The following is a 15,067-nucleotide window of genomic DNA, read 5'->3' on the forward strand; positions in this document are numbered from 1 at the left end:
TCTTGTCATTTACTCTTTTTGTGTATTATTTTTTTTCTGGTTGTTCTAGAGCTTTCAGGTGTGCCACTAAGTTACTAATATGAGGTATCTCCAGGTTTTTTTGTTTGGTTGGTTTTTGTTTTTTCCTTCCTTCCTTCCTTCCTTCCTTCCTTCCTTCCTTCCTTCCTTCCTTCCTTCCTTCCTTCCTTCCTTCCTTCCTTCCTTCCTTCCTTCCTTCTTTCTTTCTTTCTTTCTTTCTTTCTTTCTTTCTTTCTTTCTTTCTTTCTTTCTTTCTTTCGAGACAGGCTTCCTCTGAGTAACAGTCCTAGCTGTCCTGGAACTAACTCTTGTAGACCAGGCTGGCCTCAGACTCACAGAGATCTGCCTGCCTCTGCCTCCTGAGAGCTGGGATTAAAGGCGTGCGCCACCACCGCCCAGCTTCTTTCGTTTTGTTTACATAGGAACTTAGTCTATGACCTTGCCTTTTAGAACTGCTTTCATTGTGTCCTGTGGGTGGGCTGTGTTTTCATTTTCATTCAATTTCTGTCTTGACCCAGTTTTCACAGGAGTAAGTTGCTCAGTTTCGATGAGTTTGTGTACTTTCTGCTGTTTCTGTTTTTTTGATGTCCAGTTTCAATCTGTAGTGGTCAGATAAGATATAGGGTGTTATTTCAATTTTCTTGTATCTGATGAGACTTTCTTTGTGTTTTAGTATATGATTAATTTTGGAGAAAGTTTTATGAGTGCTGAAAAGAAAATATATTCCTTAGTGTTCGGGTGAAATGTCCTGCAGATATCTGCTAGGTTCATTTATTTGTGATGCTATTTAACAGTTGAGTTTTGTCAGGATGGCCTGTCTGTTGTCAAGTGTGGGGTCTTGAATCTACTCACTATCACTGTGAGGGTCAGTCTGTGATGGGAGCTGCAGTAGTGTTTCTTTTATAAACTTGGGAGCCCTGTGTTTAATGACTAAATGTTTAGAATAGCAATTTCCTCTTTGTAGATTTTTTTCCTTTAATGAGTATGTAGTACCCTGCTTATCTATTCTGGTATTTTTTGGTTTGAAGTTTATTTTGTCAGATATTAAAATGACTACACCAGTTAGCTTCTTGGGTTCATTTGCCTAGAATACCTTTTCCCACCCTTTTCCCCAGGGGTAATGGCTATCCTTGATGTTTCTCAGATATAGCAGAAATATGGATCTTGTTTTTTCTAATCTGCTTGTATTGGTGAATTGAGCCCATTAGTATTGAGAGGTATCAATGAGCAATGCTTATTAGTTCTTTTTATTTTGTTGTTGTTATTGTGTGTTTCCTTCCTTTTTATTAGCATTTTTGGTATTATTTATTCCTTGTATCTTCCTGGGTATGGACAACCTTCTCTTTGAGTGAAGTTTTTTTTTTTTTTTCTATTGCCTTCTATAGATCTAGATTGGTAGATAGAAATTGCTTAAAATTGTATGTAATCTTAAAATGTTTTTCTTTCTTAGTCAATCGTGATGGATAATCTTGCTGAGTATAGTGGTCTGGGATGCCATCTGTGGCCTCATAGAGTTTGCAGAACATCTGTCCAGGTCTTTCTGGCTTTCAGAGTCTCCACTGAAAAGTCAGAGCCGGGCCACTGAGGCCCACATCAAGAGGAGGAATTCCCAGGGAGTGAAGGTGCGGCAAGAGGGACTCCTGTCTTCAGGCGACTGCAGAATCAGTAGTGATTCCGGAGAGACCATCGTGGAGGACAGGAAGGACAGTGAAAACTGCCCACCTGCATTCCAGACACATGTGCCACCGGGGGTCCCTGGTACAAAATGTTTCTGTGTGTTGGTCACTGACACAAAGGAGTGGAGAGGAGCTGGGAGGGAAGGCTGAGAGGCTCAGTGAGAAAGACCTGAGGGGACCCTGGGTCTGCACCAGGAGAAGAGTCTCTAGGGAATGGGGGAGGGGGCTCCCGAGAGTGACTCTGGAGAGACCGGGTGAAATGACTCCAGCCCCATTTTCGTTCTTAACACAGTTGATATTCTAAGCTATAATTAGTCTAGTCAGATGCTGTGAGGGAGATAAACAGTTGTTGTTGTTGTTGTTTTGCTGTCCAGAGCCTTGAACACAGAGCCTGCACATGCTAGGCCAGTACTCCAGTACAGAGCTATGTCCCCAGCCCTTGCTTGATTTCTATTCTGCTTTCTTATACCAGAGGTGGGTGCTAAACCTTCACCGGCATCAATCCAGTCAAGTCAACAGCAGGAGTGGTGGTTACCCCTGGGTCATTTGGAAGAGTTGCTTGACTTTTCTGATTTTAACCAAATGTATCTATCCCCATTCCTCTGTCTCTCTCTCTGTCTCTCTCTCTGTCTCTCTGTCTCTCTGTCTCTGTCTCTGTCTCTCTCTCTGTGTGTGTGTGTGTGAGAGAGAGAGAGAGAGAGACAGAGACAGAGACAGAGACAGAGAAAGTCACGCCTCATACAGTCCAGGCTGGCCTTGAATGCCAGTGTAGCTGAGAGTAACCTTGATCCTTCTACCTTGCCAACACAGCGCTGGGATTACAGACGTGCAGCATCAGGCTTGGTTTAGTGTTGTTGCTGCTTAAGCCCAGGCTCCGTGTGCTAGACAAGCATTCCGCCTCCCCAGTCCTTTAGTTTGTTTCAAATGCCATTCAAGGCTGCCAGTTTCTTCTTGTCCCCTTTCTCTTTTTATTTGTTTTATTTTTTTTAAGTAAACTGCAATTCTTACGGATGCCATATCCTCTTGGATATTTCTATGCTAATGTAGACTTTTTAAAGCGTTACCTTGATTTCTATTTTTTTTCCATAGTTCTATTATTTTTTTCTGAGATCAGTTCTCTTTGCTCATTTTAGTCTCTCTTGCTCTTAGGTTTTCTTCCCTAAAGTCTGTTGATGTGTTTGTCAGCCCTTTTTGTTCATTGGGAAGCCTGATTAAAAGGCACATTTATTTATTTTACTTTTATATTGGTGTGTGTGCGTATACACACGTGCACTCATGCTACATGAATTGCCAGGCTTAGCTGCGAGCGTCTTTATCCACTGAGCCTCTCACCAGAGTCAGTCTGATCAGACAAACGCCTATTTAAGTGCCGTGGGTTTCTCTCCTAGAACGAGGGTTTTTCCCGGGCATTCATTCACAGTTTTCTTCCCACGTCTCCTTGAAGCAGACAGGAAGTAAGGCCGCTGGGCCCACACACTCCAACGGGAGGACAACGAGGGCTTTCTTCCCAGAGAACAGCACTTTGGGGCCGTTCTCCCGGCTAGCCATGCCTTCCTCTTTTTCTCAGAGACAGCGATGGGAGATGAGAAGAAGCCCAGCAATAGCTCTTTGCCTCTGCCTGGAACATTTTGCTGCCTCCAGGGAGAGCTGTTCCCACCTCTGCTTGGCCTTCCAGGCATTTACTGGGCTGCGACTCCCTCCACACTGTAGAGTCAGTACGGTTTTCTCTGATTTCTGTCTTCAAGGGTTGTCCTCTGACCTCTGTATATAATCTATAATGACAGAGTCCTGCTATATGGCCCTAGCTAGCCAGGAGCTCACTTTATAGCCTAAGACCATGACGATTCTCCTGCCTCAGCCTCCCAAGTGCTGTGTGTGCCAACATACTTGGCTTGGGATTTTAAAATAAACCACAAAGGGACAGTCAGTCCTGTGCAGAAAAATGAATAAAATTGCGCATGTTGGGAGCTTTGGCTCAGAAGCAGATAGCAGTGCATCAAAACAAAACAAAACAAAACAAAACAAAACTCAACACACCAACTAACCAACCAAACAAGCAAACAAACAAAAACAGGACTGAGAGAACAGAGGGAAGAGTCTGGACTGTAGCAGGATCTACCTTCTTTTTTTTTTTTTGGTTTTTCGAGACAGGGTTTCTCTGTGGCTTTGGAGCCTGTCCTGGAACTAGCTCTGTAGACCAGGCTGGTCTCGAACTCACAGAGATCCGCCTGCCTCTGCCTCCCGAGTGCTGGGATTAAAGGCGTGCACCACCATCACCCGGCCAGGGTCTACCTTCTTAAACGTCTGACCTGCCTGCTTCTCCATCCAGGGCTAAGGGCGGGCATTGCAGGCCTATTTTATGGGGTGATGGGGTTGAAACCCAGGCTTCCTGCATCACAGGGAGACACTTGGCCAAACCGGTCACATCCTCAGCCCTATCTCTTACATTTTGCTGCTGAAGGGGTTCATCTCCAAATGAATGAAGCAAGGACAAGAATCTACAGAAAGATGAGCTATTTCATAATTAAGCCTTTCTTAAAGGCTTATTTTAAAGTATGTACATATGTATGTCTGTGTGAGTGTGTCAGATCCTCTGGAACTGGTGTTAAAGACAGCTGTGAGCTGCCATGCAGGTGCTGGGAATTGAACTAGGGACCTCTGGAAGAGCAGCCAGGGCTCTTAACCTCTGAGCCATCTCTCCACAAATAAGCCTTTTATAGACGAAAACTGTAAATGGGCAGTAAAAATAGACAAAGATGCTCAGTTCCTTTAATAACCAGAAATAAATGCAAAATAAACCCTTGTAAGGGACCATGTTATACCTGGCAAGCCCAAGAATATTTTAGAGAGCTACCCTCCAGGGGGTTTCCTGGATGTACATGCCAGAGACTCACCTGGTGACAGTAGCCAACTTGGGCACAGCCAGACCATGTCACCATACGGTAACCGGGCAAGGAAACTGGCAAATGAGTGTGGGTAGGGACAGTTCGTTGGGTAAAGTCTGAGGCAGAGCCACTCTGAAAATGATCCTCGTCTGTGTACTTGTGAAAGTAAAAGCAAGGGGGACTGTCAACACTGTTTTATGACACATTATCTTAAGGGGAAGTGAGGTGAGGCTTTTGGACTGGGATGGGCAGCAGGGACTTTCCAGGCATGGCGCACCTCATTCTCAAAGTTCACCTAGTTCGCGTGCTGTTTATCCCAAGTAGCTTAGGTGTACTATGCACTTTTGCCGAACTGTGTTGTTTGAGGCAGGGGCTCATGTAACCCCGCACTCCTTGTCCTTTTGCTTCTGCTTCCCAATGCCGGGATTATAGGCATTAACGAGCCTTGGTGGTGCAGGCGATAATCCCAACACTCAGGAGGCAGAAGTGGGAGGATTGCGAAGTTAAGACCAGTCTAGACTTTATAGGAAGAAACTATCTAGACGGTAATAGTCCCTTCAAACCTGCCCAGGTCTGATTGTCTGCAGCCGGTACGGAGGCAGATGGTTTGGGGGCGTTCCTGGGTTGGGAGGCGCGCCCTTCTATTAGAGCCCTGACTCAAGTCTCCACCTGTGGCCTCAGAGCAGCACGTGCTGGAAGAACTGGAGCGGCAAGCTGTGTTGGTGTACACCCCGTCCCGCAAGGTCAACGGCAAGCGAGTCGTGTGCTACGATGACCGCTACATTGTGAAGGTGGCCTACGAGAAGGATGGCATCATTGTCTCCAACGACAACTACCGGGACCTGCAGAGTGAAAACCCAGAGTGGAAATGGTTCATCGAGCAGCGACTGCTCATGTTCTCCTTTGTGAACGACAGGTGAGGAATGGAAGCATGCTTGCCCAAATCAGGCCCCTTCAGGCCAGAGGCCATCTCTGTCCCTCATATCCTGTGACTGGTTTCCCTGAAAGTAGTTCTGCCTGCGACCTTTTGGTTTTCACGGCCCATTGAACAGACTCCCTGCGAGGCTGTCCAGCAGCTGGGCCCGTGTGTTCAGCACATCACAAACTCCATTTTCTGTCCAAGTAAAATCCATAAGATAGTCATCATGAAAGGCGGGGCTGCAGAGACAACTCAGTGGTCAAGGGGACTGCTGCTCTTGCAGAGTACCTAGGTTTGAGTCCCAGCACGGACGTGGTGGCTCACAGACACCATAACTGCAGTTCTAGGGGATCTGATGCCCATTTTTGGATCCCATAGGTACCAGGCATACATGTGGCACACACACACACACACACACACACACACACACACACACACACACGGAGAGAGAGAGAGAGAGAACACCCATATACATAAAATAAAAATAAATTCAATTAAAAATTGAAAGTAGAAAAAAGCTATCATGGAAGGGGATTTCAACATTTTGTATTTCCTTTCAAGTTTTTGTCTTTTTAAAAATGCTGACTGGGGCTGGGAAGATGACTCAGGAGTTAAGAACACTTGTTGCTTTTCCAGGGGACCAGAGTTCGGTTCTTAGCACCCATCTCAGCCAGCTCACAACCGTCTATAACTCGGGCTCCAGGGAACCCAGTACCCCTGGCTTCCAAACGCACCTACACTTGCATATATAGACTTACGTGCAGACATATATTCCTACACATGATTAAAAATAATACAAATAAACTTTAAAGAGTACTGATGGAGACACTTCTTCTTCCCAGGCTGGCTTCAAACTCAGTAGTGAAGGATCACCTTGAACTTCCGGTCCTCCTGCCTCCATCTTCCGAGTATCACAATTACAGACATGGGCACCATGCCCAGTTTATACCATGCTGAGGATTGAACCAATGCAGGACTTCTATCCTACACGTAGATTCTACCGTCTGGGCTACAGCCCCAGCCCTCCTAGGCGACAGTCCATCAACTTTTGCTCTGGGACCTCTGACTGGCCTTCTGGCACGTGGTTTGAGACAAACCCTCTGACTCCATAATGACCCAGATTGCCCACCGAGTCGCCATGTTCCCAGCACGCTTGGCACATGGGAGACACACACTTACCACTGACACGGGGGTGGAGGAGTCCGTGAAGGAATGAATGCATGACTATGGGCCAGGCGAAGAGCAGATGAGAGGAGAGAAGAGGCACTCCAGGTCCACTAGCCCATGTTGTATTAGGAGCGACGGGCTGCGTCCCCGGCACCCGGCCGCCCGCATGGCTAGCTTATGCCCCCAAATAATTACACAGAAACTGTATTCTTATAAACACTGCCCGCCCCATTAGTTCCAGCCTCTTATTGGCTAAATTAAAGCTGTATATATTATTACAATTTCTGTCTGCCTTCATTTTATGCCGATACTGGCCCAGAAGAGGACAGAGCCTGATCCCAAAGGCCAAGAGATGGTGCAGCACAGGGAAAGAGCTAAGGCTTTGGACCATGCACAGTGGTTTCCTCAGAGGCCCTGCTGAAGTGGTGTGATGATTACAGAAAACTGTATCCAATAAGGAGTTGCAGTTATTCCTGGGGACAGGTCCAGACACGCCCCCACCCTGCACTGCCACCTGATCCTGAGCCCAAGAAGTGATGCCCTTCTGAGTCCCAGGACAGATGCTTCTGCAACCGCCTTGCAGTAACCCCCACGGTCTTTTCCATCTCATGGGTTTCCTCTGCTCAGCTTTGGTCTAGATGAATCTGTCAAGCAAGAAATCCTCGCTGTGGGTTGACAGGTCATGGCTGTCTCTGGCCTGGTGACAATCAGAGGCCCTGGCCAAGTCCTTCTAATGCCTGGCCCTCTGCTAAGGGGGTGGAGGGTCAGAAGTCAGGCCCTGACTGCCTGTGAGTGAGGGCGCCGGCCTCAGTGCCCTGGGCATGTCCACAGGGCCCTCTTGGCACAGCTCTTGCTCCCAAGAGAGAGGTGGGGGAGGAGGTAATGCCTTTGAGAACTTTTAATAACTGCAGTGGGCAGCTCCTCAGATTCTTGGCCAGATCCCAACTCCGAGAAGAAGCCAGCTGTGTGGCTGGAGCTGAGCCCTGGAGTCCGCACTGGGTCAGGGATCACTCAGCTCTCTGCAGGGTGGGACTCGCTCAATTTGTGGGCGATAGCGATGGCAAAGACAGCCCTTCTCCCTTTAACCCTCCCCTAGAGCTTTTGTACGAATGGAAAGGGGCTCCTAGGAACAAAAGGATTGATAGGAAATATAGGATCTTAGTAAATGGGAGGATTTTTGGTTTTTATTTACTTACTTTCTTACTTTCAGAAGCATTTTGTTTTTGTGGTGCTGGACCCAAGGTTTTGTGCGTATACTTGGCAAGTACCCTATCAAAGGCACATTGGGGACCCTTTTGTAAATGTTACTGAGTTAGGTTCTCACTAAGTTACTCAGGTTGGCTCAAACTTGCAATCCTCCTGCTTCAGCCTTCCCGAGAGTGGGAGGGATTACAGGTATAAGTGACTAATGCTCAGCTTTTGCCGCATTTCTTTTTCTGCCCCAAACATCTGGAACACCTATCCCCTTCTGTGATGAGACTCTTTGCCAGAGAGGAGGAGCAGGCAGGAGCCAGATGGGTATCAGAGGACCATGTGTGCAGAGGCAGGGCAACCCCAGAAGCTGAGGCCAAGCTCAGAATTTCCTTCATACCCAGAGTTTGCAATGGGCGGGGCTGGGCCTGGCAGAGGTGCTGTGTGCAGGAGTCATTTGGCTTACCTGCTGGTGTTTTAGGTGGTCAATATTGACCCTTCATTTGCATATGCCAGAGTTGAGAGGCCTGGTGTAAGGCGAAGGGGTTTCTTGGTCTGTTGCTTTAATAAAATACCCCGATAAGAACAACTTACGGGCATATTTTGATTCCTGGTTCTGGGTTACAATCCATCATAGTGAGCAAGTCACAGCGGCAGGAACCTGAGGCAGCTGGTCACATCGCTTCTGCAGTCAAGAAGCAGAGCGGTGACTGCATAGCCTCAGTCCACCTTGTCCTCTCTTTATACAGTCCAGGATCCCAGCTTAGGGAATGGCGTTGCCCACAAGGGGTACATCTTCCCACCTCATTTAACCTGATAGAGATACACTCTCATAGGCATGCCCAGGGGCTGTCCCCCGGGTTATTCTCATCAAACTGACAGTTCAGATGAACATCACAAGACCTAAGCCTCCAAGGTGTTTACACAGTTCCCAAGCCTCCTGGGAGCTGTCTGTTAATGAATGAACTTTGTTAGGCTTTTGTGTGGCTGAAGGGGTGGGGAGTCCCAGCAGAACACCTAGGAAGTTGTTAATATTTAAATTCCTAAAAAATAGCACCCGAAACACACACACACACACACACACACACACACACACACACACACACACACAAATTCTCCCTAACCCAGACAGTGCAAAGCTTCAGACTGCATTTATGTAACAAGCTCTGAGGTGATTCTGAACCTGCTGGCCAGTACCACACTGGGAGGGCTGGTGTGAAGGGAGGGTTGTGGTAAGTGAATCTTCTTGAGGACATGGTCCACGCCATCTGGTATTCTCTGGATGGCTAAGGCCTCCTCTCCTGAGCCCCCACGTAGGTTTCAGTGGTAAGTAAGTCCCATTCGCTCTTGAAGTGACCCCTCTACGATTATTTTTCAGGTTCATGCCTCCTGATGACCCCCTGGGCCGCCGTGGACCAACCCTGAGCAATTTCCTAAGCAAGAAGCCAAAGCCCCCAGAGCCGTCCTGGCAGCACTGTCCCTATGGTGGGTAGCTGTCAGGTATTGGGTGTTTGTCTTGGAATTGGTACAGATTGCATAGGGTACAGTGGGAAGCCCTAGCCCGGAGGACAGCAACTTCGGTTCCTGCCCAAGCAAGCTCTACCCTCAACCAGTTACCCGCCCCTGGTGAGAAGCCTAGCATTTCTGGATGGTAGCTTACCAACAGCTCTAAGGATGAACGGATAGCCATGAAGGCTGGATGCAGAGCCACACTTGCAGGGGGAGGGGCAGACCGTGCGTGCCCCAGCTCTTGTTCTCAGCCCTTCCCTGCATCCCTGGTGAATGTTTTCATCCTGCCCCCTCTACCTGCCCCCTCCACCTCCAGCCTCACAAACTTGGTCCATGCTATCGATCCAGAGTTAAGGGTTTCATCCTAGCTGTCTACCTAGCTTTTTGATTAACTTGCTTTGTTAAGTTATTTTAATGCTCCTGGCTTTTGTGCTTAAAGAAGTTCATTAAGACAAGGGTGACATTTGAAATCACTTCTTGTTAGAATTAATGTAACTATCCGTCCAGGCTGGCCCAGAGTGTCGAGGTTCACTCTGTGAAGTATTGTGTTTTAAATGGTCAATTATTTGGTCATTTGTTCACCCCGGTAAGAACAGGTGTATATAGAGAAGGCAATGGTTAGTGCAGGGTTGGATGTGGCTATTAGTGAAAACAGGCATTGCTGGAGGCATGATCTTGTACCATCAGCACCCCTACTGCGGGCTCCATCCCGAAGGTCAGCCTTTTCCATAGCGTCCCTGGGGCGGAGGAGGCTAAGGGTGACCAGACTCTTTTGGCTTCAGACTCTGCTTAGAGGAAGTGCCTTGATGGAGACTTACTCTGCTGGCCTTGGGGGTTCTGGAGCTCTGAGTACGCTCTCCTATCCATCCTAGAACCCTTGCCACCTGGGTCACCTTTCAAATCTGTGGTCTTTTCACGAGGCGGAAGGCAGTGGAGTCAGCGACCCGGGGAAGGGTATTTGGCCAGGTATTGGAAGCCTCTGCTCATCCCAGGTCTCATCCCGCGCCCTCTCCACCCCTGTACCACTTCTAGGCAAGAAATGCACCTATGGGGTCAAGTGCAGATTCTATCACCCGGAGAGGCCACACCATGCGCAGCTGCCGGTGGCCGACGAACTCCGTGCCAAGACGCGGGCTTGGCCGGGCGGTGGCGCCGAGGAGCAGCGGCCACTGAGCGTCCGGAGCAGCCCCGCTGCAGCCCAGCCGCTTCTCCGGGAGCCCAGTACACACAGCCTCCTACCGCCACCGCAGCCCGCGACCCTGACCTCCCTGAGCCGGAGCCTCTCGCGGCTGACCTTCAGCGAAACCCCGACTAGCGGCGGCGTCGCGTCCAGAACGCTTGAGCCCGACTGGATGCCCCCGTCCTGGGCCTTGACAACTCGCGCAGGCATTGCTGCCATACCAAGGTCGCCGGGTCTGCGATGTCTCCGGACTCCAAACAGTGCGCTCTCCTCGGGTGATTCTGGGTCCTCAAACTGCCCTCAGGTTCAACCACCAGACAGACGCCTTTCCAGGGACATGCACAGTGATTTGCCTCCCCAGCGCAGACCTCTGGAAGATCCATGGACCCTCTTGCCCAGCTCCTACCTTTATCTGAGTCACTCGGCCTGGGCTGACTCCGCTTGGGGAGAGGACACCTTTAGAGAACCTTCCGGGTCAGCGCAGCCAGCAGTCAATGGTGGGGGAGCACACACTGCTTTCTGCAATGTCTTCCCAGCTGATCAAGAGGACAGGGGGATGGCCTCGGATTCTGTCCTCTCCGATCTGGCACTGCTCACCCTCGGACTGAGATCCCAAGGGCCTGGTGAGCGGTTCGGGGACCCTTAAGGGACAGGTTCACAGCAATGCAAAGAGTCTTGACTGGCAACTTGAATTGTGGGATACAAGACGGTTGCCAACCTGGATCTAAGTCACTGTTTTTGGACCCTGTCAGCAGGAGACTTCCTTCTCATCCTCGGTGGTGGATACCCATAGGGATGGCTCTCGGTGTTGCTCCCAGGGCCTGCTGAGTGGACAGGACGATTTCTGATGTGTTCAGAACACATCCGTGTCTGGCTCTGAGTGCCAACCACAACATGTTTCAGTGGGCCATCACCGCAAATCAAAAAGGACGCCCAAGTAATCAAGCTGAGTTTGATCCAAACTCTTGTTGCGTAAGAGCGTGTGTATGTGCCTATGTATGAGTGTGTGTGTGTGTGTGTGTGTGTGTGTGTGTTTAAGACTCTAGGAAACCATGAGAATGTGGGTCATGGTTGAAAATTTGAAAAAGACTGGTAGACAATCTTGACTTTTGTAGTATCAAATAATGTTTAAAAATGTATTCAGGTGACATGGGAAGGAAGGGGCTGACGCCTGAGGTTTTCATGCCACCATTGCTAAGCTCACTCATAAGGGAACCCAGGCTTCTGTACATTTTTACTGTGGGGCCGTGAGGTGTTGTGAGTGTCCCAACAGTACTTGATTCTAAGGGTCTTCTCCCCAGTCCTTTGTGCCTTTTGTATATGCAATACCATACCACTCAAACATCACCCCCAAAACACACACACACACACACACACACACACACACACACACACACACACACACACACAGAGAGAGAGAGAGAGAGAGAGAGAGAGAGAGAGAGAGAGAGAGAGAGAGAGAGAGCGCCTTGCTCAAGAATTAGCCCAAGATAGGGTTTCTCTGCATAGCCCTGGTTGTCTTAGAACTCGCTTTGTCTATCAGACTCACCTGCCTCTGCCTCCTGAATGCTGGGATCAAAGGTGTGTGCCACCACACCTGGCTTGTTTTTTAATCAGCCTTCCCTTGTGGTGAATTTACAAAGTAAACTTGTAAATCACACATTACGGGATTAAGATTTCAGTCCACCTGCCACTCCAGCAACACAACAGCCTCCAGCAGGGGAGGCATGGAGTTGGGTTCTGGTGGAGGTTATCGTAACTTTTGTTTGATTGTGTCTTCTACACATCTTTGGCTCTGGGTTTGGGGGAGAAGAAACTCACCCATTTGCAGGGGACATGAGAGGAGACAGTGATGCGGAGCATGGACCCAGCGTTCTTAGGGATTCTGGCATCTCTAGGTAGCACCCACATATTCCGGTTACAAGGGTAGCCTGCCAGGTTGTTCATGCTATTTCAGCTTGCCAGGGAGATTAGGAAGAGCCTGCCAATGGAATCTGTCTGCCAACGCTTCCGAGTCCCTGCAATGTGGTTGGTGCATTGGGGAATCGCCACTTTTTAAAGAGGTCGCCTTGTTGTTGGCACAGCAAAGGTATGCCTCAGGGAGAATGCTGTTGTGGGGTTTATGGTAAATGTGGCTCCTTGGTACCAGAGCAGCCATGTGGTTTCCTGCAAGTTCTCCCTCTATTAAAATCACATTCTTAGCATGGCTTCTGTTCCTCACCCTTTTCAAAGCTGACACTGCTCTCAAGTATACTTTTGATTTTTGAGGCCCCTGTCCTGAAGAGGGTCTACTCTTTCTAGGTCATTTAGACTTTTTTCTCCGTGTGTGTGTGTGTGTGTGTGTGTGTGTTTCCTTTCCACAAGACAGGCTCACCAGTGTTAGAGCCGCTGTTCAGTTCCCGGGCCCTGTTTCCTGCTGCTTATCAATGCCTTGCAAATTTTCAGTTGGAAATATTTACCTGCTTCCTCTGAGGACAACTTCTGAGTTTTAGTAGGCTGTAAAGCTATTTTGTTTGGTTGACTGTGGTTAAAACAGGTACAAGGGGAGAAAAAAGTGGGGGGAACCCCAACACAAGTATTTGGAAAATTTCCAAAGTCTTAGTATGTCTTTGAGACACAAATACAAAGGCGAGAAGCATACAGGGACCGTCTCTAATTGCATAGCTGTTACCATGCTCCAGAAATAAACTCCTTTGCCACACTTGGACTCTGCTGTCAACTGTACATCTATTTCTCTGGTCGGCTCCTCTCTCCTCCACTTTTTTTTTTTTAATTCAGGTTGAACAGGATGAGTGAGAAGTCATGGATAATGTCCAGTTTTGGCAGTTGCCATCTGGTGTTCTCCCTCCCTTGGGGGAAGATGTGAGGGCCAGAGCCCATTTTTTCCCCAGAAGTAGCTAGAACCGCACAAGCAGATGCCTTCTCCGGTTGAGGGGCAGGCGGTTCCCATGACCACAGGCTGCCCACCAGTTTGCTGGACGCTGATCTCCATTCTAAATCCACGACAGAGTCTCGGTGCTTGACTCTTCCTGCTAAGCCCAAAATCAGAGGGAGTTTTCAATGTCTCTCTACGGAGAGGCCCAGGCTGCACTTTTCCCTAGAGGCTCCATTTGGAGGGAGATTTGAGGTCAAATCACAGAATTTAAGTGTTGAGTAGGAGAAAAAAGAAAGCTGCTGCTTTTGGCATTGTTCTAAATACAGTGAATCCCAGCTTTGGTTTGATGTAAAGTCAGATGGAGCGCAGTAAAACAGCTGTTGTCTGCCATGGGTGGTTTGGATGAGGTCACAAGGACTGGCGTCCTCCGGGAGAAAAGTCCCCTATGGGGGTGGAAGGAAAGGAGATCTTAGGGAGGAGAAAGGACATTGAAGAACTAGGAAGATACCAGAAGAGGGCAGGGGATTTAGGGAGTTGGAGAGTTCATTGGCATCACAAATCCCACCACAAGGGGCTGCAAGGAGCCAGCATCAGGTATGTAATTTGTAGGGTCTTGTGCACAATAAAAATATAGGGTCTCTTGTTCTAAAGGACAATGAATTTCAAAATGGTGACAGGATAGCGTTAAACCAAGCACATAGATTCCTCTAAGTCCAGGACCCTGTGTATAGCACAGGGCACCCTCTATGAAACTCTAGAAAGAAGACAAGAATGAGGAGAACATTCTCACACCCAGAATCCAGAGTGAATTCACAGCAAAACAGTGCCCAACACATGCATGCGTGCATGCGTGTGAGTGGACACACACACACACACACACACACCTTTTAGCAAAACAAACAAAAACCTCCGTGGACATCCAGAGCAGGTGCTACTGATTCAGGCTTATGCTTGAGGATCGGGGTGGTCCCAGGTGGTCCCAGCCCACTCCTGCTGTAAGATACTAGAGGGCAAAAGTCAAGGGACTTGAGCAAACACACAGGGAATCACCCACTTCCCAATGGGCAAGCGATACCCACACCTGGCAATGACGCTGTATTAAGAAACGTTCTTTGGCAGCCTCCAAAACCAAATGGCAGAAGGCCAGAGGTGGAGGCAGCATTTGAGGCTGCAAGCTCCGCCAGGTGTCTCTTGCCCGTTTCCTTTTGGATCTGCTTCTTTGATTTCTTTTTTTAGTTGTTTCTTACTAAGCTTTTCTCTACACAGTGAGAACCATTCTGCAGGCAGGTTCGAGCACATGTCCTTTCAGATAAAGAATGAGGCAGCTTGACAAGATCCTGGGGAAGAGTTCTGATTAGAGAATAGGATCCCAAAAAGCCAGTACATGCAGCAGAGATAAACCCCAGTGCCACTGCCAGTGGCCCCTCAGTCTGCCCCAGCCATGCAACTGTCAACCACATTCAGAGGGACTAGTTTGGACCTATGCTTGTCCCTTCCCAGTCCAGCTGGAGTTGGTGAGTTCCCACTAGCTCAGGTAGACTGTTTCAGTGGGTGAACCCGTTATGGTCTTGACCTCTTTGCTCACATTCTCATTCCTTCCACTCTTCAGCTGCACCCTGGGAGCTCAGTCCAGTGCTCCGATGTGGG

The 15,067-nt window shown here is 48.7% G+C and overlaps 1 protein-coding gene across 1 annotated transcript in view; it reads left to right on the plus strand.

Moving 5' to 3' along the window:
* The window catches only part of Zc3h12d (zinc finger CCCH-type containing 12D), a 35,296-nt gene extending 23,301 nt beyond the window's left edge, over nucleotides 1-11,995 (plus strand). Inside the window, exons 4-6 of the mRNA XM_057762292.1 lie at nucleotides 5,261-5,495; nucleotides 9,235-9,341; nucleotides 10,398-11,995. Coding sequence (XP_057618275.1) covers nucleotides 5,261-5,495; nucleotides 9,235-9,341; nucleotides 10,398-11,191 — 1,136 coding nt within the window. The 3' untranslated portion in view covers nucleotides 11,192-11,995. The remainder of the gene's footprint in view (nucleotides 1-5,260; nucleotides 5,496-9,234; nucleotides 9,342-10,397) is intronic.
* The last annotated feature ends 3,072 nt before the right edge of the window (nucleotides 11,996-15,067 follow it).

The sequence above is a fragment of the Chionomys nivalis genome, chromosome 2, assembly GCF_950005125.1.
Source record: "Chionomys nivalis chromosome 2, mChiNiv1.1, whole genome shotgun sequence".
Taxonomy (NCBI): Eukaryota; Metazoa; Chordata; class Mammalia; order Rodentia; family Cricetidae; genus Chionomys; species Chionomys nivalis.